At 51.1% G+C, this 16875-nt stretch overlaps 1 protein-coding gene across 8 annotated transcripts in view; it reads right to left on the bottom strand.

Moving 5' to 3' along the window:
• The window catches only part of dab2ipb (DAB2 interacting protein b), a 57411-nt gene that overhangs the window by 2247 nt on the left and 38289 nt on the right, over positions 1-16875 (bottom strand). For all 8 annotated transcript variants that reach the window (XM_029837141.1, XM_029837143.1, XM_029837142.1 and 5 more), the window contains 12 exons: positions 15873-16026; positions 14979-15077; positions 13869-14423; positions 8157-8301; positions 7307-7451; positions 6686-6922; positions 6399-6600; positions 6126-6316; positions 4303-5167; positions 3494-3631; positions 281-483; positions 116-203 (listed from right to left, as the gene is read on the bottom strand). In XM_029837141.1, the coding sequence (XP_029693001.1) occupies positions 116-203; positions 281-483; positions 3494-3631; positions 4303-5167; positions 6126-6316; positions 6399-6600; positions 6686-6922; positions 7307-7451; positions 8157-8301; positions 13869-14423; positions 14979-15077; positions 15873-16026 (3022 nt within the window). The remainder of the gene's footprint in view (positions 1-115; positions 204-280; positions 484-3493; positions 3632-4302; positions 5168-6125; positions 6317-6398; positions 6601-6685; positions 6923-7306; positions 7452-8156; positions 8302-13868; positions 14424-14978; positions 15078-15872; positions 16027-16875) is intronic.

Below are 16875 nucleotides of genomic sequence, written 5' to 3'. Positions count from 1 at the left end.
CACGCACACGAGCACAAACATCAGCACTTACACGCGGGTGGGGCGGAGCAACAGGTGGCGCTGCAGACCAGACACCAGAGAAGAACGTTGGCAGCCCGGCGGGCTGGAGGCTAACCTGCGCGTCGATGATCTTCTGCTTGGAGTCCACCACCGCCTGCATGTCCGAGTGGTCCTTCTTCAGCTCCTCCTCCACCGACATCAACCTGCAACCACAGCGGGGGGGTCAGAAAGGCAGCAGGGGCCCGAGGGCGCTCCAGGGCGGGGGCGCCGACACGCTAACCTGCTAATGATGCTCTTCATCTGGAGGTCTTTGTCGTCCTGCTGTCTGCGCAGGCGCTCCTCGGACTCCTCCAGCCGGGCCTGGTACTCCATCAGCACCTTCTGGGCCTGCTCGTCCTGCCCCTTCAGCCGGGACTCGTACTCCTCCAGCTTCTGCACCGACGCCCGCAGCTTCTCCTGCAGCACGGCGATCTCCTGCTGGTACTGGACACAGGAGAAGATGCCTCAACGCCGGAGCTACCGTTCGCCCGCTACGCTGCGGGACGTTAGCTTCTTAAATCGGAACGTGCGCGGATTCCACGGAGATCACAACCGGATGGACCGGAATGACCTGCAAGTTCCCAACGGGTTTGACTGCGTGACGATAAAAGTCCGATAAATAAATATCCGATTTCCGCAGGTTAAAGCGATAAGTTGGATCGGCTAACGGCAGGTCCGATTAGGGGAAATCTCATTAAAGCACCTGGAATTCCTTCCAGTACTCTGATGTCATGCACGTTTCCCATTAATCCGAATAACATCTTGGTCTTTTCCATCTGTACATGTTAAAAAAAAACATCGTAGAAATTAGGTAGCAGGCTAGCCGAGGAATGTTGAGAATGAATAATATTTCCTCCGGACGAAATCCGATGAGCGGCCTGACAGAGGCGGATATTTGGGATCTGATGACGACACTTACAGAAGGTGAGAGCTTTTGAGTTCGATTAAAGGGTTTTAAACCCGCCATCAGAAATTTCGCCTGGCTCCGAACAAACCGAAGCAAAAACTCGTTAAGAGTTTAAACCGACAGGAGATAAAGAAATTGAAGTGTGTCTTGATGGATCGGAAGAGGCGAGATGTGGGAAAACCGGCCTGGAAAATCTCTCCCTGACCTCCCAGAGGCTTTTAGAAGAGATTAATAGAGGTATCAGATCTCCTCTCTCTTTTTCGCTGCCTAGCGTGATCGCATGCGCAGAAACATCAGCCGTTAGCTCGGGGCCTGTTAGCATTGTGGCGAATTGGCATGAAATTCTTGTAAAATCTCCTTCCACAAATCACTCCTCCGCCAACTACCGGGGCATTTTTTCCCATCATCCCCTTCTCTGGAGGAATGACCCCAAATTGATGAAGACGTTTTTCCCTGAATCCCCCGAGAGTGAGCGACATCAGCTGAATCGGTCGTGCACGATACCTGTGCACGACATCAAGTCTGTGGCAGCAATGAGCCAGACTGTTGCCAAGCAACCAGCAGAAACCTTTCTAACAAAAGCTTTCCAGTTTGTCATTATTAATAATATGTTTTTGAACTTCTGACCATTGACTCTGCCCACTGCGGGCTACAGGCTAACAGCGGAACATTTAGCAGTAAATTGGAGGCGAATTCTGCCTTTTTAATTGTAATTTCTAATTAAAACGATCAGAAATATTCTGAATTCTCACTCGATATTACTGGATTATTACTGAAAGAACCTGCTGCCATCAGCACAGCGTCTGACTACACTGAGTGGGTGCATTTTTATGTGCTACTGTTGGGGTCCAGGGTTCCGGGTGGTGTGTGTGTGTGTGTTCCTGCGTGTTTCCTCCTGCAGGGGGCGCAGAGGAGCCGATATTGGCTACAGCTGGTGCTGCAGGCAGGCGCACCTGTCCACAATCTACATCAGCACCTATGTAAGGACGGAGCACCTGTCTACCAGCTGACTCTTATCTTATTCAAGGGCTCCGAAATGAGTTATGAAATTCTAACTGTTGGGTTTGGGTTTGTTTCATAACTCAGGAGCCCTTGAATGTTGCCTTTTTAAAATAATTTCAAATCTAACAGCGATTTCAATGTGACTCCCCATAAAATCACATTCAAACATAAAAATGTATCTAAGTCCAAACATACCTAGAAATATACAGTCTGCTCTGAATTAGCTCCATTTTAAGGGTAATCAGCCCTCGGAGTCGTTAGCGAGAGACTAAAGTTGATGGACACCATCACACCCCCCAGTAACCCCAGTAATTCAGCATCACTGGGACACAGACAGATGGCCTCTCTGACTGGACCCTATAAATTCCTGCGTTGGGGGGCGGTTCTGACTGACCTGCCTGATCCGGTCTGTGGCCTGGTGATGCCCCCGATGCTCTTTATTACCCAACGTGTGACTCAGGGAGGGGCATTAGTTCATGGCCAGCCAGGTTCCAGAACCATGTTTGGGTGGGGTTTACGGGTCAAATAACATCCAAATTAAATCTCAGATTGATCAATATGCTCACTGATGAGCGTTATTATGATTTTCTCTCTCTCGGAGCCTCGAACTGCCACCAGAAAGAGCGCCCGGGGCATCGACTGCGAGCCCCCGCTGCCGCTTCGGGGCGGCATCAGCGTCTTTGTTAAGACTGAAGTTGTTGCCTCCTCCTGAGAGTGTGAGTGTGTGTTGTATGTGTGTGTGTGTAAAAAAAAAAGCAGAAAACAGGAAGGTGACAGTCAAAGCATGAGTGGAGAAGCAGGGAAGGTGGACGGAGAGAGCAGGAATCTTCCCCACACACATGCAAGTGTGTGAAAAAACACTGCAACCAAACACACACATACCTGCTTTGGCTGCTATACAGAGACAGAAGTGGCGGTGGGGGTGGGGTGGTGTGTGTGTGTGTGTGTGTGTGTGTGTGGGGGGGGGGGGGTTAGCTTATATTTTCAGTTTTTCAAGCACTCTGGTGGAAATGTGTTGTTTTTACACTGTGTGAAGGATGTGAAGGAACATGCTTTGTGTTGGTAAAATAACATCTTTTCCACCAACATTCCCAGGAAATTTTGTTTCCAGGAATTTATTACCTAACAAGGTTGGGGGGGTACGGAGGTGAGGGAAGTCTACTTCCAGGATACTGGGAACTCTTTTCAGGGAAAGTTGGGGTGTTTTGCCTCAAGGTTTTTCAAAACCCTGGAAAAAACTGATCAGTTCCTGGGGTGGAAAAGGGGCTTCATGCACCTCACACGTCAAAGCGTTCGGAATTCCTGTCCAAAACGAGCAGGAGCGCTGGGAACTGTATCATTCACTTTACCACTAGGAGGGAGCTAATCTGCTGAAAGCATCCGAGACGAGAGAGGAAAGATGCAAAGGAAGGAATAAATGGACAGGAGGCCATTGGGATGGGGGGGGGGAGGGAGTGGATGAGAGGCAAAGAAAGAGAGGGAAAATCAGGGCTGAGGGTCGAGGTGTTTCTGTGAAAAAGTGGGGTTGCTTAAGGTCAGAGTTACCTTCTCCACCTGAGTTAGATCCTCTCTGTTTCTCAGTGTGTCCGACTCCAGCCCCTCATGGTCTAAATACTGCATATTCATATTCAATAGCCAGGCTGCTGTGCGGTCCAACGCACTGGGGTTCACTGGGGAGGGGGCCTAGTGAAACCAACACACAACACACACACACACACACACACACGAGCTGAGTGCAAGTGGACAGGCGGGGGAAGGGGAGGCTGGTTGAAATAACAGCACAGACACAACAGAAACAAACAAAAAAAGCTTGAAATGCACCAACTGGCCCGTCTGAAAGCAGCGTGTGGGATGGAGGACGTGCTCACACACACCTCAGAGTGGCTTTAAACACGCAGGAGTGTGTGAACCTGCAGTGAGGCGCTGAATCCACCACTGGCATGGAGATTAATGAGACCTCACATTTGCTTCCGTGAGGAAAATGGGACAATATTGCTTTTTTGTTGGGGGCATCTCAGCGTTCCCCTTGAAGATATTTAACGACTGTAATTATCAATTTTAAAATAAAACAGTTGTCAAATGGAATTATAGACCAGTTGCTTCAGTGTCAGCCTCCGGTCGGGGCCAGATTTTAGGGAATTAAGTGGAAAACAGCAGATGTGACCCCAGCAAAACACCAGCATGGATGTTAGCATTGTGTTAGCTGACCAAACTACACACATCCAGGATGTGCCCAAGCCACACTGTCATGTGCGTTAATCCGAGTTAGCCTACAGCTACGATTAGTGCAGGGTGCAAACGCTTGGGTTGCAGTTTCCCCGAGTGTGGATGAAGCTGTCTGTGTCGCTCCGCACCTGTTTGTGGTGAGCCCTCTGCTTGGTCTCTGGACTGTCCCCTTTGGACGAGGAGGACTGTTGTCGTAAACGCGCCCCGCTGCCGGGCCAGTCCGGCGATGACGTCATCATGTTGCCGGAAGAGGGCCGTGGATAAGGTCCCCCGCTCAGATTGGGCGGCGTGCGGCCCCGGGTGATGCTCTGAGGTGGGGGCTGGTCTATCCTGCGCTGCGGGCCGGCGCTGTTCTGCCTCGGGACGGCGGGCTGGTGGTGCATTTCCGTGAGGGACAGCTGTCGGCGGTTGAACTCTCCTGAACGCCTCGCGTACTCGTCGCCGCTGCTCCCTCCCCCCCCTCCGCCGTGGTTCAGGAAGGCGTGCTTGCCCCCGGCCGGGCCGTCCTCGTTGTTGCTGTGGGAACTGACGGAGCTGTGGCACTCCGAGCCGGAGTCGGTCATCCCGCGGGGGGACACGGGCAGGCAGGCTGCCATCTGGTAGACCGGGTTCTGGAAGGAGAGGGGGGCTAAGAGTTGGGCGGGTCTGCCCGGGGTGCCCTCTGTGCCCATGGCGGTGGGGGTCTGACCCGGTCTCCTCGCTGCAGGGATGCTGGGCTGGGGGATTCTCGCTGACCAGCCTCCCATTGATGCCGGGACCTCGCCTAAGTTGTCCGAGGAGCTGGGACCTGGGCCCCCTTCCAGATTGTGAGTGTCCTGTAGGTCCACCATGGACAGGCTTTTGCTGCCGTTGGACATGCCCAGGTCGGGTTCATTGGTCTCGGAGTAGCTGGAGCTGCGTGCTGGCGAGGGCTGGATTCCTGAGCTCCGTGTCACAAAGAAGAGGTCCTTGTTTTCCGGAGTAGGGGAGGGTAACCTGGTGAAGTCCACCAACCTGTGAGGATCAGACCCAAAAAGGCTTCAGATTTTAGACCAAAGATTTTCCCTGTCCTCTCATTGTCCCTTCAGCCCGCAGGTGGAGGCTTCACTGCCAGGAGATGAAGACCTGGACGGGGGTCTATAGTGTCTCATCCCCCACCCCTCCATCTCCCCTAACGCTACCCTGTCCCTCCCTTTTCACCTCTGTCTTACTCCCACTTTTCATCCCACCGATCCGGACGGGGATCGATACGGTGAGAACTGCTGGCTCATCTGGATGCTTCTCAGGCTCGCCGACGAGCGCACGGACGGGCGCAGATAATTGGAACGCGTCCTTCAGCAGACGAGCAAACATTAATTGCGATAAAGTAAAGGGGGCAGGCTTGACGTCGGCCCATACAGGGATTTTACTTAATTAGTTTCATTGATTGGGGGCCTCTGTTTTCTATAACGATGCTATCGGTCCAACTTCCTGTTTTTCTCGGCTCATCTCGTCTTCCCGCTGTGTACAGTAGGAGCTCATTTGCCTGCTGATGTTCTGGCGGTGTTTATGAGACAGCCGCCGTCAAGCTGTTAATCATTTATCTTCCCTCCTGCCTCCGTTTTCATCTCACACGCTCTCGCTTTGGCGCCTTTTCCACGTGGGCAGGAGGAGATAAGCGGTGCCAGCGTGCAGTCATCTACACGCGGCTACCGAGGGCAAACCCAGTCCCCTGCGTCCAGGGCAATTACTGCATCTCTCCATGGAATCAGATTTATTATTATTTTATTATTATTTCTCACACTATTTGTGAGGAGGCGTAGCTTTCAGAGCCGAGGGGGGCCTAGCCTAGCGAAATTAGCAGATGAATTAGCTTCCCAAAATAATTCTAGTCGCTCCTGCTAAAGGAATCTAGTTCAGGTTCATTTCTGTGACTACTCTCCCACAAACATGATAACTGAAGAGAACTTTTCTGAGCATGGGTGCGTCGTACCCTGCGAGGTCGTTGTCTATCACCATCTTCTGCAGGCCTGAGGAGATGCCGCAGCCGGCCTCCATGGGGGGTGAAGCCATGGGCTCCGAGGAAAGGCCCGGCACCATCATCGGCACGCTGGACGGGTTGGACAGAGCCGCGTTCACCTCCCGCAGGATTCTGGGTAGTGGACCGAGCTTGGAGGAAGCGCTCTGGAAACGGAGCGAAAACGATGAGGGACGTGAACGTCGACTGTGGTTGGATTGTTGAGTCTGCGCATCATCACAATGGTACCTGGTCCATTTGAGACACCACTTCAGACAGGAGGGAGTGCAAGGTGGAAAGCTCCCTGCCCAGGTCGATGTAGCCCTCAAAGCCCGCCGTGTTGGAGATGGTCTCCGGGTTTGAGATCTCCAGCAGGAAGCGCTGCATGTTGGTCCATTCGTGCTCCAGGAACTGGTTCATGAAGGACATGTACTCCTCCTTGTTACCAAACCTGACAGCAAAAAAGGAGGGAGACCTGTTAGCAAAGACCGCCCCCCCCTAATTCCCAGATCGCGGTCACAGAGATCCCGACTCACTTGGTGAAGTTGGCCAGGTTTTGCGTGACCTTGGCGATGAGCGTGAGCGTGCGCGCCGTGCGGTCGTCGGGATACTCCTGCATCAGGTTGAAGAGCGAGGGCGACATGATGGCGGGGCAGAGGAAGCGCAGGAACAAGGAGGCGCTGATCAGACGCTCGCTGATATCCAGGTGACCCCGGTTGCTGCATTCCTGCCGCCAGGACGCGAAGACCTCCTTCAGCTCCCGTGGGAAGACGCTTTTGAGGAGAAAAAGCCAGATTAGCTGAAGCCATGGAGATACTTCTGGAGTCATTGGCTCCGTTCTGACGTGTTCAAAATGTGTTTAATCTTCTCTTTTGATAACTTTAACTTTCACAGCCACTGCATCAGTGTCTGGCGATAATTACCGCTTTTCACATCGACTTCGCTTTCAAGAAAAGAAAAGACCACGACTGACAGATGGCTTTTAGAAAAAGTGATCTTCTGCCAACTGGCATGAAACCTAATTAGAAGCTGCTATGATTGTGCTGCGTTCTGAGAGATAATAAAATAAAGATAAAAAACAGCCGTGGCTACGATTTCCCTCCTTCTCGGCCGTATTGCATCACGCGTGGCCGGGCGCGTCGGCGGCGCCGCCTCACCAGTATGAGTTGATGATTTTGCAGAAGGCCAGCTCGCAGCACATCTTCAGGTTGCTCTGGTGTTCCAGCAGGTCGCCCGAGGAACATTTGGAGGGGTCCACCTCGCAGTTCTCATCCGACTCGTACAGAGCCTTGATGAACTCACCTGAGGACAGCAGAGGACGGAACACGGCTCAGGACGGTTTAGTTGGAAAGGGAAAAAAAAGCCATTCTATATTTAACGCTGCCAAGGACGAGCTCTGACTACTGATGAAAAAAAGACTGTCAGGCTTTGAAGGCTCGTGAGAGCTGAAGGAGATCAAACGTGTCCAAGAAATGTAACTTGGCCCTCGATGTTTTTGTGCAAGTACAATGAGACTGACAACATGTGGCGAGTCTAGTCGCAAAGACAAGAGGGACTTTGACAGACATGCCGCATTCTCCCCCTCCCCAAACCATCACAACTAACCCCTAATCCTCAAACGGCCCTATAGAGTTGTGAGGACCAGCCAAAAGTCCTTACTTCAATAGAGAAATGCAGATTTTGCAGCTCACTATGTAGCATGTACAAGAACACAAACACGCAACCTTGTAATTCTATCTTTGTGAGGACTTTCACAGACACAATAGGATCCCTAACAGTAACTTCACAGAAAAATGTCCTCGCTTTGCTAGTAGAATGAGTATTTCGGTACTCAATATATATAAAAACACACACACACATAATGAAACACACATCAAGCGAGAGGAAGCAGAAAAGCTCCATTCCCGGAACCGTTCCCTCAGCCTCTTGTTAGGACTGCAGAGGGTCACACACACTTGATCTGCCCTTCACCAGCCTCTACGTGCACAGATCTACACCCTGATTTACCGAGGGCATCCTGCAGGTACTTCTGTCCCACCAGCTTCAGGTACTCCTCTATGGCCTTCGTCGCCAGCGTGTTCTCTCGGAAAATCAGGTGGTCGTTCTCCCCGCAGCGGTCCACCTCAGACATCATCAGGTCTGTCAGGAAGTCCTACAAAAACAGGAACGCGTGTCAGCTTTGTACGAGTCTTACGTATGAAATGTTCCCTACGTGGTGGAAAACAACAAAACAGGGACAGCTGGAACGAGCGGCCGCGCTTTATCTCCTCTTTATGGCTGCGCGCTGCCGCCATCAGAAGCCGTAAATCGATGCATAAACAGAAAGGAGGCGTTGGGCGCCTCTTCCTGTCGGACGGACCGCCGACGAACAAGCGTAGACGACTGAGCGGCGACTCAGGTGAGCCGGGCTGTCACCCACGCTGCGTAGAATCCAAGTCGGATTTCTCAATTTGCTGCACCGTCAAACACAACAGCTCTTTTCATACCAGGCTTTGGACGTGAGATGTGCCAGAGCTGCAGCAGCAGCGCTGAAAAGACACCAGGAAAGTGACAGGACAGATTTTTCTTTGTCTTCTCCGAACGGCAGTAAACAGATCCTTCGCTTTCATGCGGAAGCTCAAAGACGGATTCTGACATCCGTCATGTTTCAGTCCGAGCGAACAGGAGGGGGAAGAAAAAGGAAAGAAAACAAACGGGGACTTTGTTTCCCACATCTGAACGCTCGCTCCGCTCCTATATCGATCCAGCGCGAACGTTTCTTCTGGAAAATTAACTCATCTTGTCATTTATTTTCCAGAGTCCTCTCCGCGCGGGTTATAAAGAATTCATCAGATGAGGGAAAATAACCGATGGAGACATTGAAGCTCCCCAAACTCAAAGTGTGGAAGGAGGGAAAGGAAAAGAGAAGCAGCGGAGGATGAAGCAGCCCTTGTTCAGACCCCTTCCACAAATGTCTGGGTGCGCTCTTATGTAACTCCCCCGGCTGCTTGTTAAACTGGGGGAGCCGGCGGGAGAGAGACCAGTGACAGAAGCAGAGTGGGAAATGGAGGAGAGGAGGGCGAAGGCGAGCAGCAGCCTTTAAAGAAGAGAGCATGAAGGTGGGGTGGGGGGGGCACCAAGGGCCTCATATGGATTCTGTGGCTGCGTGTTTTCTAGCTAATCAAAGATACACCACAGGGAGCCAATCACCCACTGATGGGGGGGCGGAGAGCCTTTTTCTGAACACATTTTCACTCTGCACACATGCACTTGTCCCTGAATGCACCACTCGATCCTGGAGAGGGCAGCAGGCGGACCTGGAGTCTGAAGAATATGCGTGTGGATTAAAAATAAAAATGAGAGTGTGGAAGGTGCGTGTGAGTCTACAAGTGGCCATAGGTGACAAAAAAGTGGAATAAGGCCATTAAAGCTGGTGGAAGAATCTGCTTCCCTGCAAGGAAAGGACCCCTAGCGATGGCAGAGCGGCGTCAGCGTGGCTCCTTATTATTAATGCGCACATTAAAAATGCATGGTGCCGTACATTTGCCTTATAGACGGTAACAAACTGACCCTGGCATTAGGCACAGGAAGCAGAATGAACACGGAACATTATTTTCCAACATGTCCTGATTGGTTCTGATGATTAAAGAATGGTTATAAATAAAGCGCATAACTGATCCGGGCCGGATGAAGGATGACCTTAGCTGCCCTTAGGGACGGACACCCACCTCGTTATTAGACCGGGGGTCTTTTTTTCTACTGGAAGAAAATGTCATCGTGTTTACGACCTTTCCTAACCCCTAATTCCCAATGGGGCTGCCCCTCCCCCGTTCCGTACTCCGCATTTGGGTGCTGAATCGAGACAAATCCAGGGCTGATTGGAGACGACGGGTGGAGAGACAGAGAGACGGAGGGACGGAGAGACGGAGGGATGGAGAGACAGAGAGACAGAGGGACGGAGGGACAGAGAGACAGAGGGACGGAGGGACAGAGCATCGGCAGAGAGGCTTTCTGCTGCCATCCTTCTGATGATCTCTTTGGGTACTGTTGCACAGAAGGCTGGAATCTGACCTGCATTACATCCGTTTAGCAGCATATGTGAGCATAGCTCTAGATGCCCCCTTGAAGACAAAGTTCACATGCACATCAACTTCTACAACGATTCTAGTTACACACGTGCGCTCCGCTCTGTCCTGGCTTGTATTTGTCCTGTGTGCAGCTCTTTAGGCACGTGGCCACGCTAAGCGTGCCAGGAGGAGCGCTAACATGCCAGAGTTCAGGCCTTTTTCTGGCCCCGATTATTGACTTCCTCTCTGTCAACCTGAGAACAAGAACAAAGTCTGTTTCTGCTGCCTCACAGATAAGAGAAAGGCCGAGCGGAGGGTTTGGAGACGTCACAGAGCTGATAAAATCTAATAAATAGCAGGGAGCAAAGTTCCGTCCAAAAAGAGGAGCAGGTCCCTGCAGATGTTTATCTGCCAATAAAAACTCATAAAGCCCAGTTGTGTGCCTGTGCCTCCCATCGCAGCTGCAGGAATATGAATCCTGCTTAGCATCGCGCTCCCATAACCCCCCCAAACTGTGATGAAATGAGCACTTGTGATTATTCCTGAGTGGCGGTGCAGCCTGTTAGATGGGATTTGGGGACACGCCCTGGACAAGTCACAGTCTGTTACAGGTCGGCTCAACCTCGAGGCGCTGACGGACACCTGATCTGTGGTGGTCCGCCCCCCACAGCAGCCCGGCCTACGTTATTAGACTGTAATTCAAGGACCAGAGGAGCATTAATACAGTCTCAATTCTCCATAATTGATGAGGAGGTGAAGTGTTTACACAAACAGGAAGACACAAACAGGAAGTGCGAGGCTGGCTCTCAGAATCCGTCCAATCAGCTGTGATTGCCGTTTTTGCCGGAGGCGGTTGGCGTCATTAAACGCCTGACATCTCTCCTGATGATGATGATGATGATGATTTGGGGGGGGTGTTCGGGGCTTGTTCTGTCCCAAAAAGACTCTTAAACAGTTTGTCCTTGTCCAGGCAGCTGCACCGACTTCTCAGGAAGAACGGCGTGAATTGAAAACGTCACCTGATGATGGTGGGGGGGCATAAAATTACACCTGCAAAATCAGCAGACTTCAGGCCCTGGAGGGACAGTTAAAAATGGTGCCGCAGATATGAAACCGACGCTTTATCTAATCAACATTTGTCAAAAAGAAATATGTGGAACGTGCACGAGGAAAAAAGATCTGAAACGCTGATCGGGGGGAGACGGAGGAAGAGAAGGAGTTCATTTCTTCTGGAAGTTGGCCGAGACATCGAGAGGCCTCCAGATCAATATGCTGAGCATCAGCGGCCCCTCTTCATCACTGACGGGCAGTGAGGAGCCTCAGGTGTCGTCTCTGTGATTAAACCTGCGACTGTGATGGTCCAGTGCTTATTTACTGAGCCGACTGTTCAGTGGAGCCTGTCTAAGCATTAAAACCCCTCAGGATTGTGGCAAACACGTCGTTTCACTCAGTGTTGTAAAGTGGGGAAACTCATTTGATCCTCTGCAGCCACCGTAGCTGAAATAGCAGCTCCTCACCTCCTGTCATCTGGACTGTTTGCTGCCCTCTCCCAGGACACATTTCTGACTCTAATTTCAACACAGCTGCCTGCTAAATTTCACCGAGGCCGTTTGCCAAACTGAGGACTAGTTTATGGCAGCGTATTTCACATATTTGTCAGCAGGTTATCAATAAGTGCGCAGAAACAGGAGGGCGTGACAGCCGGCCTTCCCCAGGCCACTGTCACGGGCATAAATGGAGCAAAGGCAACATCAGGACATAATATTCAGGAACGAGGTGACGAGACCAGATCAATACTGCACTTGATTTGTGCTGCAGTGGGGGGGCTTTGACACACCAAACAGCGGAGGCAAACATTCCATCTTTCCGGGTCACTTTGGCCTGGAGTAGCGAAGGAACGTATGGAAAGTGTAACGGCGAGGAAGCCAGAGGAGCTGTGAAATCAGGATGTCATTATCGAGCGGTAAAAATGAGGCGCGTGAGAAAAAGGGCTGCCTACTGATGCACTCTTCCACAAGTCTGCGCCCGACTGGCAGAACCGGATCCGGCAACATCAGCTATTGTCGACCGGATGGCTGAACATGATGGAGAGCAACAGCAAAACCCAGCTGATGGGGATGTCCAGGATCCAAACCCACTCAGTTCCAAAGCTACAGCGAGCACATATATTGAAAACATCACTGTTGTGTTGGATTATATCAAGCTTGGCCGAGATGGGCGTCAAATCAGCCGCCAAGCAGCAGAGAATCTCCTAATTAGGCCTTTATTTTAGCTTCCCTGGGACGGCCCCTGTTCTGGCGTGTGATGACAGTGCCGTCCATCCCGCCTTGCTCCATTTAAGGATAACATATAATCAAGCGTGCGTCTGCAGCCACCGGCCAGATGACGGGCTTTTAAGGGGGGGGGGGCACCAGAGCCAGTCCATTCGACGGCATCGGTCATCGTTTAGTTTGATCGCGTCTCCAAACTCCAGCGGCTGCTTTTTTCTGCAGCAACACAACTCCGAAAAATTCAATTTCCGTGATGAAAGCAGCTGTCACGAGGAAATGACTTAATCGTGTAATGGTGATGTAATTACGAGCGACCTTGAAACCACCCCACACATAAAAAAAAGAAGCAGACGCTGGAAACGCAGACGCAAAGTTAAGAACAAACTTTTAAATCTCCACTGTGAAAGTGGAATAATGGAAAATAAAAGAAGAGAGAGTTTCAAAGTGGTGCTAATGAGATGCTGTCAGAGGGAGGGGAAAATAACTGGAGACGAGTGAAGAGGCAGAGAAGTGGGAGAAAATGACAAAAGGAGACGGGAACGTAAAAAACGATGGTTATTTCAGGCATTTCAAGGTGTCTCTTTTGCCTTTTGATTCCATAACAGACGTTTCACTTTGGAATATCAAACCCGCTTAAATCTGCTCGTACTTGTGCAGATGTTGCTGCTCTTAACGACCTCTGTTGGGCTGATGTGCGTTTATTTAGACCCTAATTAAAAACAACTTCACATTTTCACTAATATAGCCTCGGGGGCAGAAAAGAGGAGCGACGCATGCTAAAGTGAGCTTGTACTAAGAGTCCTGGTTTGATTCTAATGACCTTTGACTTTATTACTTTGTTATAAAAAGATATTTGTGCAATAATCAAATGATAGGGCAATAATACTGATGAGCTTCCTGCAGCTAATTAACAATTAGCTCTGGTTATCTTCCAAGCATCTCTGCTCACTGGCGAGTTAGCATCAAAGCTGTGGATCGCGACAGGAAAATTATTTTAGTTAAAGAACCAGCCCTGCTTCTCTAAATCCTCTCGACAAACTTCTGCGGCTCTGAGTCCGTCAGCGCTGCCGTAATAAAACTCGTCTGTGCGCCGCGAGAGCAGCGCCGGCGCCCGCGGTGCTGCAGACAGCGGCGCTGCTCTGCTCGTCTGTACGCTGCGATACACGGGAGGGATTAGCTTGAGTTAAAAATGGAACAAAAAGGAACAGCCGTCTGTTCTCTGTCTGCGATGCAGAGCAGCTTTTGGGGGGGGGGTCAGGAGTTCGGGAGCCGAACAGGCGTCGGAGGGAAAAAATCTGACAGCTTCTCCGAACCTCAGCGCGAGAAAACAACAGTTCTAACATTCTGGGTTATTTCTCGGCGGGGAGGGCAAAATGCGGCGTAATTCCATCGGCGGTACTGACCTTGGCCTTGCCGGTGCTCTGGAGAATGTGCACGAGCGCGCACGCCATCTCCTCCTTGTTCTTGACGCTAATCCCGGGCTCCAGCACCGAGCACAGCAGCATGTAGTTGTTGGTGGTGTACTCTGCAAACTCCTTGTACATCTCCATGGGCAGGATGCTCATGCTCTGGTAGCGCGCCTTGATCCTGATCATGGGCCCCGATGTCTTGCCCTTGGGGGGGTTCGGGGTGCTCACCGGGTACCACTTCTCCACAAACTGCCGGCCCGTTACGGCTGCGATGGGGATGTTGACCAGTCCGATGTAATTGTTCTTATCCTTCTTCTTCTTCTTGTCCGTGTCTTTGTAGAGGTGGGCCGTGATGCTCTTGACGGGGGGCAGGTTGTTGAACTCGAAGTGCTCCCCCCAGAACACGTTATCGGTCTTCAGCTTGCAGGTGGTGCGGGCGTAGAGCGAGTCGTCCAGGCAGAGCTCGCAGAAGTATTTCTTTTTGGCGGGCAGGTCCTTCGCCTCGATGATCCACAGCTTCAGCATGTTCTCCACCCGCCGGCTGTTGTCCTGGAGACCAGAAGAACTCTGCTCAGAGCCGCGCAAACAGGAAGTAAAAACAGGGAACGAAAAAGAGTCTAATGAAGCACAGCGAAGGGGTCGGTTGAGAGGCACCTGCTCTCCGGTCGTCAGCATTAAGACCGAGAGCTTAGAAGGCTTTTTATCCTTGTCTTTATTTTTAAGGCTCATTCTCACGCCGCCATGGACCGATTTCCCCAAGAGTGCCTCAAATTACCGGCCCATTACTCAGACGTCCTCAGAAGCACCTCTAAAGATGAGGGAGGGAGCCAATGATGATGCCAACAGGCAGACTTGGACATTTGTGTGAAGCTGCTTTTCAGTGTTTCGTGATATTTTCGTCTTTAATATTCTTCCAAATTCTCTTTTCGGGGTACAAAACAGAATTATTCCCTATTATCATCAAAGCTGCTTGATCCTCTAACGGAATTTTCCCCACCAGGAAGCAGATTGAAGGGTGAGGGCGGCTTGTGTCCTTGTAAACATGAGTAAGAAACAGCGATAACCCTGATTCTCATCCGTATTTTCATGTGGCTGCAGGTTTACCTTGTTCGGCTGCACCGCCCGCCTCAGATTCTCCATCCATTTGTCCCTCTCGGCTGATGAACGGCAGGAAAAACATTTGCTTCCCGAGGAAGTGGTGACCTACGGTGGAGAGACAAGGCGTTACAGCGTCACCCATCCCATAAATTATGCAACTGTCCTTCATTTGGCGGTTCGAAGTTCCATTTTTTTCACCAATTTTTCCATAAACGTCCAATTCACAGGTCTGTCACACACATCAAGAACAAGCAATTTTAATGGTGAGGGAATGTGGCGGCTGGGGCTGCCCCTGCCTCTGCCTGTCAGGAATGAGCTTCTCAATGACCAATGAGACGCCAAGATGTTGCTGTGTCACTGTTGCTATGAGAATGTTACATATACTCTACACGACCCCCGTTTCAGAAAGCTGGCAAACCTAGTTTTAGACAATTTATATATTTTATAGACTATTTATTAAAGGTCCAAACTTAGACTAAAGGTCCGCTGTTCTGAGTAATGCCTTCAGAACACGGCAGGCTTGGACACATACTTGAATATGGGATCAGGTGAGACAATGTTGCCAGGTTTCATTTAAAGAACTCACGGAATTAACGAGATGTGGATGTAATCACCTGTTCTGAGGCTTCAGCCAGCCTTAATTCCGTGAGTTCTTTAAGCTAGAAAATAAAGCTGAGTGGAGTACAGCCGTTAGCATGGCTTCATCCTGGTCTGTTTTAGCTTACGTCTCTTGCTCTTACTACCAGCTTATTAACATCTGGTGCCTGGTTCTGCCGTGGAAATGTTCCAAAAATCAGTGCGGCCAAATATTTTGAAACGACGATATTGGAAAACGCAAATAACAGCCCATCAAAGGGAAATAATTCAAGTCTAATTACGTCATGTGAGGGGAAGGCTCACCTCAAAGCAGTAGTCCTGGCCGAGGATGCTGCTGTGAACGGGCTTGATGATGACTTCGTCCTCCATGCTTAAGTCCAGGGCTTCCACGGCGCTGCTGGGGCTGAGCAATGACTCATGGGAGCGAGACTCCTTCAGCCTGGGCATCAGATGAGATCTGCCAGTGGAGGAAAGCGGAGCGTTAAAGGAGCCCGCGAGGAATCGGGATCACATGCCGAAGGTGCCCGCGGTGGGCGTGAGGGACGGCCCGGGGTGCTGGCGCGCCTCGACAACACGTGCTCGCTCAGCCGCCGCGTCAGGGACCGGCGTGAACTAACAGTTACGCTGGAAACAGAAGTTGTGCAATTATTTCCACTGCTGTTGCCAAGAAACCAGCAGGAAGATTCAGATGAGCTCCCATCTTCTGGAAGCTACTTGCTGACCGATTCACGAGCGCCTCGTCACAGTGGAAGCTCTATACTTGCAGGGACCGTAGGCAGCAGCGCACATGCTACAGGTCAAATGCTGCTGTAATGAGCCTGAACGCTCTGATAGTTCAGCCCTCTGACGCCGGCTTACACCCTAATCCCGTGTACAGTATGTGCATCTTTCCTGAATACCAGCATTCCAGGAAAAAAACCAGCGCACCCATGATGGCAGATTAGCTCCGAGCGGGCAGCGGGCTTTGTTAGCAAATCCTCCCTCCAGCAATCTGCTCTCCCTCCTCTGGTAAAACGATCTGGAATTAGGGAACAGTCGTATGGAAACACCTAAAGGAGCTGCCGAGAGAGGTGTTCCGTAGCTGCTTCCTGATTGGCTGGCTGGGTACCAGGCAAAAGAGTAAGTAAGCAGAGGGGAGGGGGGGGATCTTTTAGCGACAGATTAATATCAGAATCACAGTCCGCAATCTGAGAGCTCACACAGCAGCCGTCGGCGTGGCGACCGTGTCCAACGCGCTGCAGAAATATGCACGTTGATGCGGGGCGAAGTCGCGAATGACGCCCGTCATCATCGCGACGACACGTTA

This window comes from Takifugu rubripes, chromosome 6 (genome assembly GCF_901000725.2).
Source record: "Takifugu rubripes chromosome 6, fTakRub1.2, whole genome shotgun sequence".
NCBI lineage: Eukaryota > Metazoa > Chordata > Actinopteri > Tetraodontiformes > Tetraodontidae > Takifugu > Takifugu rubripes.
The sequence above is the reverse complement of the archived record's forward strand: the minus strand, read 5'-3'. Positions and strand labels throughout refer to the sequence as shown.